The sequence below is a fragment of the Leopardus geoffroyi genome, chromosome A3 (genome assembly GCF_018350155.1).
Source record: "Leopardus geoffroyi isolate Oge1 chromosome A3, O.geoffroyi_Oge1_pat1.0, whole genome shotgun sequence".
NCBI lineage: Eukaryota > Metazoa > Chordata > Mammalia > Carnivora > Felidae > Leopardus > Leopardus geoffroyi.
In genome coordinates, this window is record NC_059336.1 from 76,361,182 (window position 1) to 76,374,886 (window position 13,705).

Genomic DNA, 13,705 nt, shown 5'->3' on the forward strand with positions numbered 1-13,705 from the left:
AGGTTAGTTGAATGAGTGATTCAAGGAAGGTCTCAAGGACTCAGGTTCTTCTCATCTTTCTCCTCAGCCATTGTTTTCTTGTAAGTCAGTTTTATTGAGGCAAAATTTACATATAATAAAATTCATAAATCTTACATGTACAATTAGATGAGTTGTGACAAATGTATACTCATGTAATCACTACTACAATCAAGAAATTAAGCATTTCTATCATTCCAAAAATTCTACTAGCCCCTTTGCAATCAATCCACCCCTTCAAACTAATCCCTGGGCATTTCAGTGGAATTATACAATATGTACTCTTTTGTGTCTTTTTTTCTTTACATAGCATCATGCTTTTGAGATCCAGCCAGGTTGTTGTGTATATCAGTCATTTGTTCTTCTTTATTGCTGAGTGATATTCCGATGTGTAGAAGATATATTCCACAATCTACTTGATGTGAATTTGAGCTATTTTCAGTTTTTGGCTATTACATAAGAAGCTCTGTAAGCATCTACATAAAAGTCTTAGTGTAGATATAGGTTGACATTCCTCTTAGGTAAATAACCAGGAACGTGCATGCTGGGTCATATGCTAATTATACATTTAATATTATAAGAAACTGACAAACTGTTTTCTGAAGTGGCTGTACTACTTTGGATCCCCACCAGCAAAGAAAGAGAATTCCTGTTACTCCACATACCTACCAAAACTTGATATTTTAACAGGGTTTTTGAAGAGCAAATTTTTTAACTTTGATGAAGTTAATTTATCAAGTTCTCTTTTAGGCTTTCAGCTTTTTGGGTACATTGTAATTACACAAACTCAAAGATCACAAAGATTTACAGAATCCAAAATCATAAGGAATTTCTCTTAGGTTTTCTCCCAAAAGTTTTATAGTTTTAGTTCCTGCATTTAGATTTATGTCTATGATCAATTTTAAGTCAAGTTTTATATGAGGAGTGAGTTAAGGGTTGAATTTCTTTTCTTTCTTTTATTCTTCCTTTCTTTTTTTGGATATATAAATAAGTATTTTAACCTCATTTGTTGAAAGTTCTGCAATTTCTGGTGTTCGATTTATACTTTTACCCTCATGTTCACAAGATGACTGCAGAAATTCTAGGCATCACATTCAGAATGATATCCGAAGAGAGCATCTCTTTATAGAAGTGCCCAGAAAACTTTTCTTTGTCTCCACCTACACTTCATATATACATGCTATCTAAACCAATCACTGGAGGGGCGCCTGGGTGGCGCAGTCGGTTGAGCGTCCGACTTCAGCCAGGTCACCATCTCGCGGTCCGTGGGTTCGGGCCCCACGTCGGGCTCTGGGCTGATGGCTCAGAGCCTGGAGCCTGTTTCCGATTCTGTGTCTCTCTCTCTCTCTGCCCCTCCCCCATTCATGCTCTGTCTCTCTCTGTCCCAAAAATAAATAAACGTTGAAAAAAAAATTTTATTTCTAAACCAATCACTGGAAAGGGGAATGGTAATATCATGATTCATTTATTATTTAACAATAAAATAGTGTGTTTTCTATTTGCATTCTAGGGACTTGGAATATAGTAGTGACTCAAATAGTCAAAAATGTTGCCTGTTCTCATGGAGCATACAATGTACCAAGGAATACTCTTTGTTTATTTTCAAAATAAGTTACCTGTATAATATGTTGTTGTACAGTAGTAACTACTAGGAGGAAAAAAGGAAAAGGGGCTATGAAGTATCATGAGTAAGTTGAAATTTGAGATAGGGTGGTTTAAAAAAGGACTCCCTGAGTTGACTTTTGGATAAAGTGTTGAATAAAGTGATAGAGTAGGCGATACAGATACAGACTGAAGAGTAGTCCAGGAAAAAGGAAAGTGCAAAGGTCCTGAGAAGGTCAAGGAGGCCACAGTGGTTGGAGGGAGTAGTAGGAAATGGGGTAGTTACAGAAAATGTAGATCCTTGCAGACAAGTCATTCTCACCCAGAGGCAATTTTGACAACATTTATAAAATTTGGTTGACAATTTTGGTCATCATAACTTGGTGGGAAGGAACTGCTAGGGGGGCTAGGGATGCTGCTATATATCCTACAGTGCTAAATATCCTAAGTATCTATAGGAGATAGACTCCCTCTGGGCCCTCCTCCCCCTCTCAGCAAGGAATTATCTGGCTCAAATGTCAATACTGCCAAGGTTGAAGTAAGGTCATAGTAAGGACTGGCTTTTCCTGAATGACTTAGAATGAAACTAAAGTGTTTTTACCAAAGAATGATCTAATTTAATTTCTTAAAAAGATCACTTAGTTGTTTGTTGTGAATAGACTGAAGGGGTCGACGGGTAGAAAATAGGACAGCATTTAGGAGGGTACCACAATTACCTAAGAAAGCCATGATGGTTTGGACCAGGATGGTGGCAGTAGGGGTGGTGAGAAGTGATGGATTCTGGATATGTTTTGGAAGTTGAGCTAACAGGATTTGCCAACTACCATAGACTAAATGTTTGTGTCCCCCTAAAATTCATATGTTGAAACCTAATTCCCAACGTGATGGTGGAGTGGCAGCCTATGGGGGGTCATTAGGTCATAACCTCCCCAGCCTTCAGAACTATGAGAAATAAATTTGTTGTTTATGAGCCCCCAGCCTGTGGTATTTTGTTATAGCGGCCTGAGCAGACAAAGACACAAATACACTAGATATACAGGTGTGAAGAGAAGAGCCATGTATCACTCCTCAGGAGTAATTGGTTGTGCCTGGTGCTGGAGCTGCATCTTCCCAAAGAATTAACCCGGGGAAGTGGGTAGAAACCTGAACAAATTTGGAATGGGAGAAAGAATGCCCATATGTTTGGATAGGCAACCAAGAGCATCAGTTACATATATACCTTATGGAAATAAGAATGGACACTGTTGGGTTAGTGAATGACGACCTTAAAGGATGCAATTATTCTATATATAGACTACTGAATTTCTTTAAAAAGGCTTTTTATCCACAGCACCAAGTGCTTTTTAAGGAATGTTTTCTCATGCCACATTCATTTGGTGACAGATGTAGGAAGCCCTAAAATCTTATTCCATCAAAGTCATTCAAGGACTTTGGTTTTTCTTTCAGTTTACATTCCAAGTTAGTACTGATTTCCTAAATAGGATGTTGATATATTGTTTAATAATGGCTTTTGGAGCATTTCTTTTGTCTACCCTAAAATATTAGAAGCTCACCCTAAAATATTCGAAGCTCACTATGAGTCATTATTATGTGTTAGGAAACCACTTAATACGTTTCTCTCACTAAATTATCATAATAATCTTATAGCTAATAACCTGCGGAACATCCTTTCTTGGACCCAACTCTACTCAGGCTCCCCCAAACTCTTTTTCAACTGGGCATGGCTTTTGACTTCCATGTTCTGTCTACATTGTCCAATTTCAGTGAGAACCCCACGAAGTCAGTTTAGGCCAATCCCCCATCTACCACAATGGAACGCCCTCCACGTCTAACGCAGTTCCTCATACTTCACCATCCCCCAGATCAGTTCTGATCACCCAGGCCTGTCTGTCTTCAGCTAAGAATGTCTTAGCTCAGTTTAGCCAGAATACTTCTTTTATCCCTGACATTTCCTCTTAATAATTTTCCATCCACTGAACCCCCCCCCCCCCCCGACTATAAATTCCCACTTTCCTTTGTTGTCTTTGACATTGAATGCACCTCTTTCTCCTATTGTAATAGTTTGGAATAAAGTTTTTTTTTTTTATCATTTTAACACGTGTCATTATAAATTTTTATTTAACATACCTTATGACCTAAATTTGGTTATTTCCAGTTCACAGGCAGAAAGAAAGAAAGAAAGAAAGAAAGAGAAAGAAGAAAAGAAAGTTTGGCAAAAGAAAGTTTGGTAAAGTCTATCCAACCACTAAATAGGTCTTGAGACAGTATGCCTCTGAGAACCGAAACGCTGTCATAGGCCTTCTGACTCACACTACGCTTCTTGCTCCAGAGGGCCTGGCTAGTGTGACCAGTTACGGGGTAAGAGCTCAGGAAAGGCTCGCCGACTGGTCTGGAAGCTCTAGGTACAGAGATCGTGGTATGCGAGACGTAAAATTTCTCCTACACAAATGCACCAAAGTGATCTGATGGCTCATCCTCCAGACTGGCGGGCCAGGGTGTGGCAGTAACAGACCCCTTTTCCGATTTAGACCCACCGCTCGCTCTTCCCCTGGTCTTCCATGGAGCGAGGGCAGGCCGCTGGCACGCAGGCGCAGGCTGCGGGCGTCGGAGGCTTCGCGGGCCCCTAGGCCTGAGTCCGGCCCGGAGCCAGAAGGCACCGGGCTCGTCCCGCGCAGCCGGCCCAGGTGCGGGACGCTAGCCTGGGCCCTTCCGAGGGCCGGCTCCGGCCCGGCCCGCCTCCCCGCGGGATTGGTGGCCCGCGGCCCCGCCCGGCCCCAAAAGCAGGCGGGAGGGGCCGCGCGCGGCCTGGCGGCTGGGGAAGCCTGGGGCCGGGCGAGCGCTCTCTCTCTCCCGGTACTGGGCGTCGGGCGGAGCGGTACTTCAGCGTCGGGCTCTCCGCCTGCCCTGCCGCCCCGCGGGCCGCGGAAGGAGCTGCTGTCGGAGCGAACGCCGGGGCCTCTGGGCTCGGGCGGGTCCCTGCTGCCGCGGTTGGTTGCTCACTTTCCCCTAACTTGGAGCGAGAACCGGCGCCCCCTTCATCTCGCCTTTGCCCAGAGCTTGGGCCGGAAGAGCTAGACCCGGGAGGGGGTCGGGTTCGCTTTTCGGCGGTGCGGAGAGAGCCTGGGGGCAGGAAGGGAGTCTCCAGACGCCCGCGGGCTTCGCGGCGGTTCGGGGCCCGCCAAGGGCCCCGCCGAGGGTCTAGGCAGGCGGGTGGTGGGCCGCGCTGTGCCGGCGCCCCCCCCCCCTCCCCCCCAGTCCTGGCGCGTGTTCAGGCCTCTGGGCACCGGTTTGTCCCCAGCAACTCGTGTTGAGCGCTTTTCATCGTAGCCCTGTAAGGAGCCCCGGAGCAGAGGGACACCCTTGTGGGGTCGGGGGTGGGGGTGGAACTGGCCTGGAGAGGAGGCCGCCGCTTGCTCGCTGTAACCGCGCCCAGGATGTGCATTTCACTGTCACATTTCAGGTCTCAAGTTCTGATGCCACGGACTTCCCTCCCGCCCCCAAAATGTGTTTATCCTGTTTATACGTATTTAGAATTTAGGTCCGGCTGAAAAGTTGTTCTTTGAACACTTTAGGTTTTAACTCAGCAAACATGTATTGGACACCAGTATATATAAAGTATCGGTCAAGGGGAACCCCCACAAAGCTGCTTTAGGCATAGTTCACCATCTAAATTCCCCGCTTCCCTTGTGTTCCTGTAAGGAGGACAGGTGAATACTATCCTTAAAGGTTTCTCCTGTGTTCCTTGGCGCTGAGACCTTGATGCTAAGTAAAAGATAGCAGGGCATTGGATTAAAGTGAAGAAGGGAAACCTTATTAAAAGGAACAAACTTTCTCATTCAAAACATGGAAAGATTATACAACGAAAACTTTAACTTTCATTTCAAAGTACTCACCACTCTTCAAATTTTTTTTTGGAAATACTTAGAGGATTGCAATTACCTTCACATTTAAATTAGTTTCTGGCAGATATGCTGTGGGTTTTTTATCTCCTTATGCAATTTTTTTCTTCCAACTAAAAATCTTTCATTGTGAAAATCACAAACCTGTGTACAAATGTAATTGATTAATCTCTAAGGCAGAGCAATTTTCACTTTGGCGAGGGTGGGGAAGACACAGGGTAGAGGGAAACAAGCTGAAAGTGTAGTGTGCCAGCAATGAAACTGCCCTGTGACTTTGTGCTCTGAGAAGTTATATGTCCATGAAAATTCTAGACTTATTTTATAAATATTTCCTGAGTACCTATTCTGTCCGTGATGTCACTTGCTGTGCTTGGTGATGATATATGTTGCTGTTGTCACTTTTTCCTAATCCGAAACTGTATTCTTTCCTAGTGACCCAAGACGTTGTCTTTCATACTTACATTCTTAAAGGAAGGAGTATTTACATGTATATGAAATTTATTTTCTGTTTGTCATTGGGAATTATAAACTCACGTCTTAAGGTATATTCTGCCCCGTATAATAGACTTCCCTTCATGAATTTTGGAAATGTTAAGTGAAGTTCAACAGGTTTGTTTGTTTGCTTGTTTTTTAATATCAGTACTTCTTAGATTTCAATATTGTATGTGAAATTCCGACTTGAATGTAGTATGTGGGCCTTCCCAAGTCCAGTTGACTTCAGAATCCTAATTCTGAGGAACCTGGGAAAGTGCCCCATAAAAGGTATTTTGAGAAATGAATTTTACCTGGACTTTTTGTTGTTTTTATTTTTAATTACTTATCTCAACCTTTCTGCCAACAGAAGTGATGCCTCCAAGAAGAAATGAGAAATACAGACTTCCTGTTCCACTTCCAGAAGGCACCATTCTGGATGATATGGAAGGAAAACAATGGGTGCTGGGCAAGATGATTGGCTCTGGAGGATTTGGATTGATATATTTAGGTAACGTATAAGTATAAGTTACCAAATATTCCTACATATGTGACTGGAACTGTGATTACTTACTGTTTTGAACATTGAAACTTTGAAATACAATAGAATTCATAAATATACCTTGTTAAGTAAATGAGGATCATTAACATTTACTAGCATGTCTGGTTTAAGATACGGCTGACCCCACTACTTGCCATTCGTGTTCTGATAATCTTAGAAGTCCTTTCAGAGCATAATTACAAAGTCCACCAGGCAATTGTTAATGTTCTTTTTTTTTTTTTTTTTTTTTTTTTTTTTTTTTTTTTTTTTCAACGTTTATTTATTTTTGGGACAGAGAGAGACAGAGCATGAACGGGGGAGGGGCAGAGAGAGAGGGAGACACAGAATCGGAAACAGGCTCCAGGCTCCGAGCCATCAGCCCAGAGCCCGACGCGGGGCTCGAACTCACGGACCGCGAGATCGTGACCTGGCTGAAGTCGGACGCTTAACCGACTGCGCCACCCAGGCGCCCCTGTTAATGTTCTTTTTTGAGAGTGTGTTTTCCTGGAAATTTTGCATTTTGTAGTTCAGAAACCACAGCTGTATAAATCCAAACTGTGAATCTTAATCATTAATATTTAAGTAATACAGGGTTGTGGTCATTTCTTAACTAGGCTTCACTAGAGAATTGAGTCTTAATACCTTACGGCATCTGTTGTGTGGAATCAATTAACTTCTGTCCCGTGCATCTAGATGGTACTTGTTATTTGCCATCCTTGATAAATGAGAAAATAGACCCTCAAATCTATGTTTTTGTTCTTTGGTACAGATAAGGAATCCTAGTTGAGTATATCTTTACACTACATTTAAAAATTTTAAATTATGCTGAACTTAAAAGGATCATTCAGGGCTACCTTAAATCTGTAGTTTAATGATCAGGACTATCCATTACATGACTGGATTTAATGAATAACATAAATATTAGTGATTAAAAAAAATTACTCTCAATCCTAAATGGATTGACTCATTACATCTGTTTTTATAGGAGTTTAAGAAACTGGTAAAAGACCTACACTGGGGAATCTTGGATTCCTTATTAAACATTTCAGACAGTAGGGAAGGAAAAACTTTTCCTCTACTCTCCTAGGTTCGAGAGCTGGGTTATGAAATAAACTGACAACAGGAGAAAAGGTATACAAATTTACTAATTTTTAACGTTATGTACATGAGGATATCACAGTAAAAAAGTGAATACCCCACAAAGCAGTGATATTTGAGAACTTATATAGTGTCTTTTTTTTTTTAATGTTTATTTTTTATTTTTGAGAGCTGAGACAGAGAGAGTGCACAAGTGTGTGTGTGGGGTGGGGGGGGACAGAGAGAGAGAGAAACACAGAATCTGAAGCAGCCTCCAGGCTTTGAGCTGTCAGCACAGAGCCCAACGGTGGGGCTCAGACCCACAAACCATGAGATTATGGCCTGAGCCAGAGTTTGACACTTAATGGACTGAGCCACCCAGGTGCCCTGAGAGCTTATATACTGTCTTAATAGGAGAAAGGGAAAGGGGATGGAGCTCACTTAAAGGAGAGTAAATGATTTTTAGGAAAGATGAATGGGCCCTTAGGAGAATAGATGGGGGATATGATAGTTTGTGACAAAGTTTGTCTGAGATTGGCATCAATTTCTAATCTCCTGTGGTAAGAGTCAGTCTTCTCTGGTTGATGAAACTTCCCTGGAGGGAATTTATAACAATTGAGTCTTTTTTGGAGGTTCAGTCTTTATGCAAATAAAGGGAATTCAGAGAAAGCCTCTCCCTGCATTTGCTCTTTTATCAGGTGCTGTTAGCCCAAAATAATCCTTCTGCCAAAGAGGCATATTTTAGGGTCACATATTTTGCTATCCTTCACAAACATGTTTCGTGGATCATGATGGATAAAGCTCTTTTTCTGATAGAATTAAGATTATAATTTTGAACAAGTGAATGTTATTCAATAAAAAAAAAAAAAAAAACCCAAAACAAAAAACCCCTGCTTATTAATCATCTTAGTGCCTACTCTAGTTGGAAACATAAGACCAATACACAAAAATGCATGGGTTAGGGGCACCTGGGTGGCCCAGTTGGTTGAGCATCAACTCTTGATGAGGCTCAGGTCATGATCCCAGGGTCTTAGGATCAAGCCCAGGTGGGGCTTTGCACTAAGCATGGAGACTGCTTAAGATTCTTTTTCCCTCTGCCCCTCTCCCCCACTCGTCCTCTCTCTCTTTCTCTCTCTCTTTCTCTCTCTCTTTCTCTCTCTCTTTCTCTCTCTCTTTCTCTCTCTCTTTCTCTCTCTCTTTCTCTCTCTCTTTCTCTCTCTCTTTCTCTCTCTCTTTCTCTCTCAAATACAAATAGATAAATAAATAAATAAAGCATGGGTTAAATAGAGAACATTTTCCTCATTAAAGGGTTTGAACTTTCTTGAAAAATGCTATAATTCTAAGTACTAGGTTGAGTGACATAGGCAGCTCTGTTAAATAGAAAGATAAGGCAAGCTGTTTAGGTAATTTAAAATTTTCTAAGAGCCACATTAAAAAGAAAAAAGAAACAGGTGAAATTTATTTCAATGATATATATTATTTAATCCAGTATATCTAAAATGTTATTATTCCAACATGTTATCGAATTAAAGAAAATTATTTTTAGTTAAAGTCTTTAAAATCCAGGATGTATTGAGTCACATTTCAGGAGCTCAGTAGCTACATACAGCTAGTGGCTACCACATTGAATGGTACTGGTAAAGACCATTAAAGTATACTTAGAGTCAGCAGAGTAGAATTCCCTGTAGAAGTGTTGATTGAGACTTTGAATTAGCGAATTCTCTTGTATAGCAAAGAGCTAAGTAAGATCTCTAATATAGTGTCTTGACTCAAAGTCAGAGAGAGGGAGTTGAATAAATTTCTGATGTCACTGAGCTATATAGCCCTGGATTCCATGGCTTATCAGTTATACTGTTAGCTTTCTGATATTTGGATTATTTGAGTAATTTCAAAGAAATACTTTGAAATACTTTGATTGTAATGATCTTATTCCTTTTCTTTTTTTAATGTAAATATATATGTTAATATGTATTTAATTGTAAGTGCATTTTAAAAACTAAGTATACACATATACGCACATTCACTACTTGTGTGGTTCCTGTTGTGAAAAAGAAACTTGCTGAGGCGTGTGATCTATTTGTCTGTATTCAAGTAGAAAAAGTCTTTGCTTCTTTCCGTCTGTGTCACATGTTTTAGTTTTTCTCATTACCAAACTAATACTTGTTTTATGACAACTTTTAAGGTTTCATATGTTACACAGTACCCTCTACTATCTGAATGTTAGAACCCGGATCCTGGGAACATTAGCAAGTGCACAGCACTGAGGAAGGACTTTGAAGAAACATGTAGCTATTTTGAGGAAGAGGCTCATACTTCAGAAAATATAACAGAGCTGTGTGTTCCCAATGTTGTCATTGTTCCATCAAAAGTGGTACTTGTAAATGTAGGATCAGCTCTTTCATGAGATGCCATCAGCAATCACTTTGTTCAGGTTAGTTTGTACTGAATCATTTCAAAGCTGTCTAAGCAAATTCATATCAAATTGTATCATATTTTGCATTTTGCCATGTTTTTCATCATTTCCTGTATATAAATGAAGAAATTCAGATTTTCCTTAATAACACCTTTATGTCCAGCTACATTCTTTTCAGGTAGTACTCCTTCCAGATACACTGTTTCGGCAGACGCTTCATCAGCATTTGTTGCCTAAGGCTGAGAAGAAACTAGCCACTGTGTCTAACTCCTTGTGCACGTACGGCTGTCCTCTAGCTTTGAGATCAATAGCCAAGGCCTTTCAGTAATTATCAACCTAGAGTAAAGGGGAAGGAGCAGAGAAGTTTGGTATTTACTCTTGACTTGGAGAAATACTGTGCCTGTAGCATTAATAGAAATAGTTATAAGAGGGAAAAGAAAAGTCTGAATACAAGAACAAAGACAAGGTTCTTTGTGTATGAAAAGAGGAGGAGGAAAAGGAACAAAGAAAGCTGTTTTACGGAATGGGAAAAATTGCTATAATTTTAGTATCAAATACGTGAAAAAGTTTCTGAAAATCGAGGGAAGGAGAGAGAACTGAGAGTTTGAATTCTGATTTAATGCTAGGTGCAACACAGAACCAAGCAAACTAAGGGAGAATTGCATAAGTAAAGGCATGGGTTTTGGTGTTAGGCAAATCTGGGTAGAATTCTGACCTGAATGAGTCATTTAGAAACTGAATGACTCCTCCTTAGTCACAAGACTTTCTTCCTATTCTGCATCGTTGAGATGATAGTAATTATGAGGATTAAATGGAGTAATGTTTTTAAAAACTTTGGAACTTGGTGAGCACTTAAATGTTTCTTATTTGTTTGTTTGTTTGTTTATTCAGAAACTCCCATCCTCAGTGATTAGCTGAATCTCAGGTTCAGTGTCTGGTACCACAGGGGATTGGGATGGTGACAGAGACATCCATTGGACTGATATTCCATTTATCTTGCCATGGATTATGATAGATTTAGCTGCTGATGTGGTAAAACTAAGAATATAGAGAATGCCATTGGAAGACTGACGTTTTACTTACTGACCTGAATATTTTTTACCCCTAAAATTTACAATAGTAGCCATGATGACATAGTAAAAAGTTCTCATTTAAGCTGTATCTCGTGTACCTCAGATATGGAGGATACTGGGTTTCAGAAATTAGGCCAACTATCCAGAAAAAACAGAGTTCTATGTAGTAAACTTAAGCCCAATTCCTTTGAAGGCTTATATGAGTAAAAATAGCAATGGTTTATCTGTAGAAGTTTTAGTTTTTTTGAAGTTGGGCATAGTGATGACCATTTAGCATCTTGGGAATACCAAGCACAGAATAGACGTTTAACAGGTATTTTCCTAAGAGAATGAGGCTGAGGTTGGGATACGCAACCTACACAAGCCAGTCTTCTTTATTCTGTTCCATAATTACAGATATCACCCTTAATTCCAGTCTATAATCTGACAGAAGTACTCTTAGTCACAAGAAAAGCTGAGACAAGTTGATTATCACACCATCATCTAGCAGAATCTATGTATGTTTTATTGAAAAATCAAAAGCATTATGTTTTAGGAAGAAGAAGACATTATTATAACTAAAATTAAACTCTGGTGAAGCCTTAAGATTGAATCACTTGTCCATGAATAAATGTGTAGATTTCATCTAAGTGATGGTCGTACCTTTTTTAGGACATGCTTTCAGATTAGCTCTACTTTGCTTTAGAAACATAGAAGAAATGTTTTTTCAGGGGAATGAGGAAGAGGGTAGCCTAAGTAGGATTCTTAGAAATTATCAAAGCTTACCTCACTTACTGATAAGGAAACAGACTTCTATTTTTGAAGGAATAGAAAAGATGATTTATGCATGTGTCATTTTTACTTACTTTACTTTTTTGTCCACAGTAATGGGTTAATTTTTAAGGTATATAGAATAACGTTCAGAAGAGCCAATGATAATTCTGGCAACAGAGTGGCATTATTGGAACACATATGGCTTCATTATGTATTGCTGTATTAAATGCCATTTTGGCAGTGTCTTATAGAGAAGGCTTTGGGGTAAGCAGTTACTCTTATCTGACACAATGCAACATTACAGTGCCACTGTGACTGTAACTAGGAAATTTTGAAAATGATACTGTGGGAGTGAGAAGAAGGAAATAAACATGAAATCGGGAAAACTAGTACTAGAAACTAGTATATATAGTAAATTAGTTCCCAGATGAAGGTGTGGAGAGAGAGACAAGAGGAAGGGATCACTTGGGATTCTGTGAATTTAATGCACTTGTTAGACCTATACACCAGAAATAAAAGTCTGTAGAAGATATATTTTAATGTTGTGTTTGTTGTCCATAGGCTATTAATTTTGAGTTTTTATAGAAAGAGGAATGTTCGTGTACCTATCAGCTTAAGAAATCTAAGTATTTACAAAAGTTTGGGTTCTTTGTATAAAAAGGGAGAGTTCTTCTAAGGCTTAGCCTTTGCTTGTCTTTTTCATTTTGTTGAGTGTCTGATCTTCTTTTTAACATATATTATGGTTCTTCATTTTCAACATTTTTACTGTCAAATTTTTTTTTGCCTTCAGGGAAGATTTACAAACTACTCCATTCTTCATTGATTTATATATTATGTTTCTTCCACTGCACCTGTTACTGTCTTGTAACTGTTTACAGTGGTCAAGGTTTTAAAATTTGAAACCTATTGCTATAGGGAAATTTCTTCTTCATGAAATGAGCTCACCTCTATTGCCACACAATAAAAGAATTCTCAGCTTTTGAGGGCTTCTGGCTTCCTTATGAAATATGGATAAACTTTGCGTCTGAAGTGTTTTGGTTTTTTTTTTTTTTTTCTTTTTCCTTTCGATATGGAAGAAGAGGAATAAATAGTAGGTATGGTCTTTCTTTTCAGACACAGGAATATCCATGTTTATGAAATAAAGGAGAGGAAAATTAAACTCTGAAGCTCTAAATATGAGAATTCGCTTGAAAATAGTTTTTTGGAGGATGAAAACTTGTCCACCATTCACATTTAATGGTACAGAGGGGTTTATGGATCTTATACTGTTCACATACTTGGTTTTGCAATTAGTGCTTCTTCAGAATGTTTGTCCCTTAAAAGTCCAATGCGTGGACTTTATACACTATACCGTATTCTACACGGAAGAGTATTGTAGGAGAAAAGGCAGAAAACTCAGTAAGTATGTCAAGACAATTGTTGAATGCTTCCACCGTTCCTTTTAAAAGGATGAACTTCAATCAGGTAGACTTTTCTTTAACGTCTCCAATCAAGTAATACTTGAGGAAAATGATTCTGTGGAAAGACATCCATTGAAGGCCAGAAACATCTACAGATGCAGTGTGATCCCAAGCAATGAAGCATGTGGCCCTTCATTGGCATTATATGATAACAGGAGGATCTTCTGGCAGAAGAGCTGACTTTTGCTGCGTTCTGCATGCTGCCCCTCCAAACCCATCTTTGATTGGCACCTATGCCCTATTGAAACTGGCATCACACCTTCTGAATGGGCCCGGTGCCAGGCTAGCAGATGGGTATGGGCAAAAGCATGCCAGAAACCCAGTATGTGCATCAAGTTTAAGTATTAGGGGCCCAAACTCTCATCCAGGGATATAAAAACTGCAGTCTGTTGAGAGCT

At 39.8% G+C, this 13,705-nt stretch overlaps 1 protein-coding gene across 5 annotated transcripts in view; it reads left to right on the forward strand.

Moving 5' to 3' along the window:
• Nucleotides 1-4,184: 4,184 nt before the first annotated feature.
• VRK2 (VRK serine/threonine kinase 2) overlaps nucleotides 4,185-13,705 on the forward strand; it is a 104,259-nt gene continuing 94,738 nt past the window's right edge. For 2 of the 5 annotated variants that reach the window (XM_045446120.1, XM_045446124.1), the window contains exons 1-2: nucleotides 4,498-4,607; nucleotides 6,361-6,501. In XM_045446120.1, the coding sequence (XP_045302076.1) occupies nucleotides 6,366-6,501 (136 nt within the window). In that variant the 5' untranslated portion in view covers nucleotides 4,498-4,607; nucleotides 6,361-6,365. Of the gene's footprint in view, nucleotides 4,305-4,497; nucleotides 4,608-6,360; nucleotides 6,502-9,790; nucleotides 10,040-13,705 lie in introns of those variants that run through there. The other 3 variants (XM_045446121.1, XM_045446123.1, XM_045446122.1) reach the window with 3 other exon arrangements.